The following is a 6,145-nucleotide window of genomic DNA, read 5'->3' as shown; positions in this document are numbered from 1 at the left end:
GATAGAGCTCTCAAAGATAGTGGAATCAAGGGTTATGGAGATAAGGCAGGAAGAGGATACTGATTAGGAATGATCAGCCATGATCATATTGAATGGCGGTGCAGGCTCGAAGGGCTGAATGGCCTACTCCCGCACCTATTGTTTATTGTCTAACTCCACTCTATTGATTTACATGAGTCGCATTCTATAGGTGTGTTGTTAAGAGGCTAGTATCTCTGAGACAGGATCTGAAAATACATTGTGGTGTTTTCAGCTAAGTGGCTATTCCCATTTGTTTATGTGATCGCTTCGGTAGCACAGATAATAAAATTGGAACGATACGGAGAAGATTAACATGGCTACTGCACAAGGGTGACACACAAATTCATGAAGCGTCCCATATTCTACGGTGGCATGGTGACTCAGTGATTAGCACTGCTGCCTCACAGCACTCGGGTCCCAGGTTCAATTCCAGCCTCAGGTGACCGTCTGTGTGGAGTTTGCACATTCTCCCTGTGTGAGCATGGGTTTCCTCCCACAGTCCAAAGATGTGCAGGTCAGGTAAATTGCCCATGGTGTTAGGTGCATTAGTCAGAGGGAAATGGGTTACTCTTCAGAGGGTGGGTATGGACTGGTTGGGCTGAAGGACCTGTTTCCACACTGTAGGGAATCTAATCAAACAAGGTTGAAGGATATTTTTTCTACTTTGTGAATCACAGAAGGTTCATGGTGTGGAAACATAAAGGATGTATGTGCTGAATTTAACAGGCAACACACTCAAAGCTGGAATAAAAATCTTCATGGAATGATACATTTTTGAGAAAAAAAAAATTTAGTGCTTAAACTAATAATTTTTGAAATGCTAAAAATCTGTTGCAGAAGATAGCTATCTCTTTCCTTTGCCCACAAAAAAACTTTCTTTGTGTATGTAATATAGTACTTTAGTGTCAATACAAGTTGGTAATGCAATAGCCAGGATCCAATTTTCTGTGCAAGTTTTCCAGCCTGGCCATATTCATGGCTGCAGTGGACTGTTCAACTTCATTGCTAATCCAACACATCCTAAGGAGGTCTCTGAGCCAGGCAGCATCCAAAGGTAGATAAGACCATAAGACATAGGAGTGGAAGTAAGGCCATTCGGCCCATCGAGTCCACTCCGCCATTTAATCATGGCTGATGGGCATTTCAACACTTACCCGCATTCTCCCCATAGTCCTTAATTCCTTGTGACATCAAGAATTTATCAATCTGCCTTGAAGACATTTAGCGTCCCGGCCTCCACTGCACTCCGCGGTAATGAATTCCACAGGCCCACCACTCTCTGGCTGAAGAAATGTCTCCGCATTTCTGTTCTGAATTTACCCCCTCTAATTCTAAGGCTGTGTCCATGGGTCGTAGTCTCCTCACCTAACGGAAACAATTTTGTAGCGTCCATCCTTTCCAAGCCATGTATTATCTTGTAAATTTCTATTAGATCTCCCCTTAATCTTCTAAACTCCAATGAATACAATCCCAGGATCCTCAGCCGTTCCTCATATGTTAATCTAGATCTAGATAAGAAGAGCTTTCATGATGCCAAGTCTGAAGTGTGACAATTTCAAACAGCTCAGAACCAAAAGACAATCAGAAGATGTAACAGGGTGAAAAAGCAAAACATTCTATGTACTGAAGATATGAAATAAAATCCGAAGATGTTGGAAATACTCGGCAGACCTGGAAGAATTTGTGGGGAGAAAATGAACCTTTCAGATGTGTGTTCTCATGAAAGATCACAGACCTGAAATGTTACCTTGTGTCCCAACCCCAAGCTTTACTTGGATTGCTGAATGAAAAATCTTTGGCCAGTGTGTTAACCACACCGAAAGCAAAGTCTGCTGTCTGTACAGCTCTACAAACCCAAGTGATGATTGTTTCTTTAAAAAAATGATCAGGAGGCAGCCGAGCAATTCAAGAGAAAAAGGTGTAAAGGGCACAAGGACTGTTGTTTTTAGAAAAGCTATCACTGATTCCTGTGAGCGGAGTTGGTTAATGTAAGCAGAGCGGGCGGTGCTGGAGGCTGGAAACTCACTGCAGGGAGAAGGGGACATGCGGCTGATGTGGGCAGGGCCCGCCACTCGCCCAGCGTCACTCGCTCCACCCCGCAGTGAGCAAGAGCTGGAGCTGCCCCCTCTCTCTCTGTCTGTGCCTGTTTCCCTGTTCCTGCACACCTACCTCACATGGTGTGTATGTGTGTGTCCTGTCCACCCAGACAGGGCTTCGCTTGCACAGCGTCCCTGCTCGCTCCTTCTCCTGACAGCAATAAAGGGGGAGGGGGGTGGGGAGAAGATTCAAACAAGTGAGACACAGAGAGAGAGAGAGAGAAAATAGAAGCAACAAGAGACACTGGCGGAGCTTGTGTTTTCCTGGAGTCAGTCGGTGTCCGCTGATTTGTTATTTTTTTCCTGTGAATTACTGTATTTGGGGAGGTGTGAGTGTGTCTGTCTGTCCGTGTGAGCTTTTCCATCCTGGATGCAGTTGCTGGATCCTGCAGAGCGAGTCTTCATGAACGATCCGCACCACTTAGAGATTGCAAAGCATTCCCGGGTCACCAGACTGCCACTATGGTTAAATGTCTTGTTTAATGGTTGAGGTACGTATTGTGGAAAAGCTTCAAGGTGAAGGAGAGGCAAGTAAATATGCATTTGTTGTTGTGCTTTTCTTGTGTATGTTGGGGGGGGGGGGGGGGGGGTCTGTGTTATTGCTGCCGATTGCTTTTTGAAGTGACGTCTGAACAGGTTTGCAGTTGAATTTGTGGATTTGTCAGGCTTCCAGGGGAATGCATCTGCCCGGATGACAAGATCAACAGATGACTGTAAAAGCTGTATCTGAGGGACCTGGGCCAGCGGCGGCGATGGCTCTGGCTCGGCGCTATTCGTAGTTTTAAAGTCAGAAGGTCCTGCTGTGGGTCTGTGCCTCCGCTGAGTCAGGAGCAGTCTGAGGCCACCCTTCAAGCAAGAACTGTCTCCCTGTTCCACGATTGTTCTCCTCCGCACGACTGTGCGAAATTTTTCTCGTGTTTAGTTTGTTCTGTAGTGCGCTAGGTAGTGAAGTGGGGGTTTACTCAGAGCACTGTGGTTCGCTGTCGATTTGCCCTCTTTAGGCGCACACGCTGGGTACACTAGAATTCCTAACCCCCCACCCCCCCCCCCCCCCAGTACAGAATGGTGATTCATACATAAACTTTTTCTTTTGCTAACTTGCGGAATACATGGTTGAATATAATACAACGAGCGGAGTTTATTTTATAGAACTGTGTGTGTGAATAGCGTGAGGCGCCGTGTCTCTGCGATAGGGTGAATTTATAAACTTAACCGTTCAGAAAAAAATCGAGAATTGAAAACCCTTCAACTTTTTGTTGTCAGGGGATGGCCATTATCAATAGGTCGTCAGATGATGCAGAGCTAAGGGTGTGTTTACACTGTAGCTACTGATATGAGAGTACTGTATGGGTTGCTGCTGGACCAGACTGTCCGGAGGGGGTGCGGGCGGAGGCATGGTGATTACAGTGTTTGTACTGTGCTACAGCACTTAGCACCAATTCTGATCCTCCCCCACAGAGAGTTCCAACTTGTAATTGCCATATATACTGTGGCATCACTTCCTAGACATTTAATAAGGTCTTATTAAATGATTGATCATTTACGCAATGAGCACCTCTTAAACCCAGGGGATAATCTGCTCCTGAAGCTGGAGAGCTTGGAGGTGAGGCAGGTGTTTTAGTCAGAGATTCATGGACTATTCTCCACCTCCCCAGAATTAAGTTCTGGGTGTGAAGGCCCCTGGTTGACCTTCCCACCCAAGAGCCAATTGAAGATCTTAAGTGACGGGTTAAGGGCCACTTTAAAGGGCTCAGTGTGGCACCAGCGAGATTAACCAAAGTGCAAGTGAGCTGTGAATGACAGGTCAACTTTGTAAGTCATCTGCATTAAGTTTTGGGGTGGGGGGATCTGTAAGGGGAAATCCTTCACTCAAAGCTAATTATTGCCTGAGCAAGGGACTGGACATTGGGCACAAGGTTCCTGCTTCAGCCCTCCACTCCCTTGCTCTCCACATTTCACTCCCTCTCCCCACTGCCCTCACCCATTAAACACTTTTCCTGTCTGCACTTCACCCCCACCTCCCCTCCCCCTTATCTTTGGTTCCTACACAGTCCTGGGATTGGGGGTGCCCTTCCTTCATAACCCCGGTCTCCTCCCTGATGCTACTGACTGACCAGTAGCAGTCATTGCTTAGGACATTCTGCCCCAGCCTCTGGACAATCAGGTCCAGCATAAGGCCTGATTTGTGTGTAGTTCAGCACACCTTACCTAGATGGACACTGTCAGTCCCTTGGTGGTCCTTCAGCTGGCATGCAAACTCGCAACTCTGTAAGGAAATCTCACTCCTAATTGTTTGCACTCTACATTAGGTATAATCTGTGGCAGTCTCAAACTCAGGTGGTGTGAGCCGGACCTTTCTGGGCTCACATCAGGGCTGTCTAGAGTGAGACTGGAAGTCAAACCCTGGAGTGCCACTAAAAAGTGCTCTGGTGGTTTACACTTCTCTTTGTATAAAAATATAGATTTTTTAAATGTCTGAACAAACTAAGTGAGCATTGGTAGAGGTATTGCATTATATGTGAAGGGAAACTAAACATGCATACTTTAAAAGTCCTCTAGCTTTGCGTCTTTAACACAAAATCACATGACATCATACAGTAATGGGATGCTTCTATGTTATTGCTACCAATATTAGTTACTCTGCTGTGAGGAGGTGCCAATTGTAAACCAGGCTCAACTCCTGGAAAGACCGACAATAGATGAGATGATGGCCTGGGGCTAGTCTTCTCACTCCCCAGGGCCATCTCAATAGAAAGAGAGCAGCTGAATAAAGATAATCTGACTAGTCATTCACCAGGATAGTAAATGACATAGAGTTTGGAGGAAGACAAAAAATGTCAAAACCTCAAAAATCTCCCCGACATCATGTGATTTCTGTTAGATTGAACTTAAATTCCAGTCTATTAATGTCCATGCAATATTGCATAATTTAATGGAGCAATTTATTGATCTTGTTGGTTTTGAGAAAGTATTTTTTAACTTGTTCCCACAGCACTCATGGGTTGTGTTCCCTTTCAAGTTAATATGTTTACAACTATTTTTGGTATCTTGTAACTCTTTGCCTACTGTAGCAACACTTCAAAATTACAATCTTAATCAGATAAGAGTTTATTTAAATAATCTCTATTTTCTTTATCTCATGGTTGCTCCAAGCATTTTAGCAAAAAAGGAAGGGTGAGATAGTTGTGTTTCACACTTCATGAAGAGAATTCATAATTAAATATTTAAATAAATGTTTAAATATTGCAGTTAAAGGTGTTAAGAAACACCTCTAAAAATTGAGACTTAACTACAAACTTAGGAAATGAAGACCACTGCAAAGGTCTGTCAGAATTCTATCTTCTGATATAATGTAAAAGACATTGAACTGTCATACATTTTTGGGCCTGATGAAGACAGAAAATTCTGAACTCTGCATAGAAACCAGTCCTGTTAATAATAAACCAGTAATTCTCCAACTATTCACCGTGGATTATGGAAAACTGCTGAAGGAATGGTAATATAACAGTTACTAAATGAGTAATCTAAAGTCTTAGACTAATGATAAATATTTGAGTTTATTTTCAACACAGCAGTTTGAGAATTTGAAAGCAATTTAAAAATCTGAAAACTCAGGCTTAATAGAAATAACTCTAGCTTGTTTTAAAAGCTCAACTGGTTCACTAATAACCTTTCAGGAATGAAATGTGCAATCTTTACCCATTCTATGTGTGGTTGGCTCTTAAATTGAGTTGGAGGAGGCCTACTGAGACACTCAACTAAGGATGACCAGTAAATACTAGTTTTGTTAGTGACATTTCAAAAATCCTCATTTCAGCCTATCCCCAGTAATATCATAAAAAAGGGTACAATAACATTCCCGAAAACATTCTTCAACTGTATGCTACAATTCCAAATTCAGATCACCTTCTATTGCACCAGTGTGATTTATTTTATAATTTCCCACACTGGCCATCTCTGTGACCCACTGAATGAAAGTGCCAATTTGTGTTAAATTATGTGCAGTTCTGGCTATTCATCTGAACCCA

General features: G+C 43.5%; 1 protein-coding gene and 1 non-coding gene across 4 annotated transcripts in view; both read left to right on the top strand.

Annotated features, from left to right (window-relative positions):
* The first annotated feature begins 279 nt into the window (after positions 1 to 279).
* LOC122548711 (U6 spliceosomal RNA) lies at positions 280 to 386 on the top strand. Its single transcript, XR_006311322.2, has one exon. It is a non-coding gene; the product is annotated as a U6 spliceosomal RNA (small nuclear RNA).
* A 1,722-nt stretch (positions 387 to 2,108) lies between these two features.
* Positions 2,109 to 6,145, top strand: part of LOC122547509 (3',5'-cyclic-AMP phosphodiesterase 7B-like) — a 171,105-nt gene continuing 167,068 nt past the window's right edge. For 2 of the 3 annotated variants that reach the window (XM_043686129.2, XM_087981962.1), the window contains exon 1: positions 2,112 to 2,608. In XM_043686129.2, coding sequence (XP_043542064.1) covers positions 2,588 to 2,608 — 21 coding nt within the window. In that variant the 5' untranslated portion in view covers positions 2,112 to 2,587. Of the gene's footprint in view, positions 2,609 to 6,145 lie in introns of all 3 variants that reach the window. The other variant, XM_087981965.1, reaches the window with a different exon arrangement.

This window comes from Chiloscyllium plagiosum, unplaced genomic scaffold (assembly GCF_037043375.1).
Source record: "Chiloscyllium plagiosum isolate Xiang-an unplaced genomic scaffold, Cpla_swu_hap1 HiC_scaffold_3, whole genome shotgun sequence".
NCBI classification, from domain to species: domain Eukaryota; kingdom Metazoa; phylum Chordata; class Chondrichthyes; order Orectolobiformes; family Hemiscylliidae; genus Chiloscyllium; species Chiloscyllium plagiosum.
Note: the sequence above shows the minus strand (reverse complement) of the source record. Positions and strands in the feature narration are given on the sequence as shown.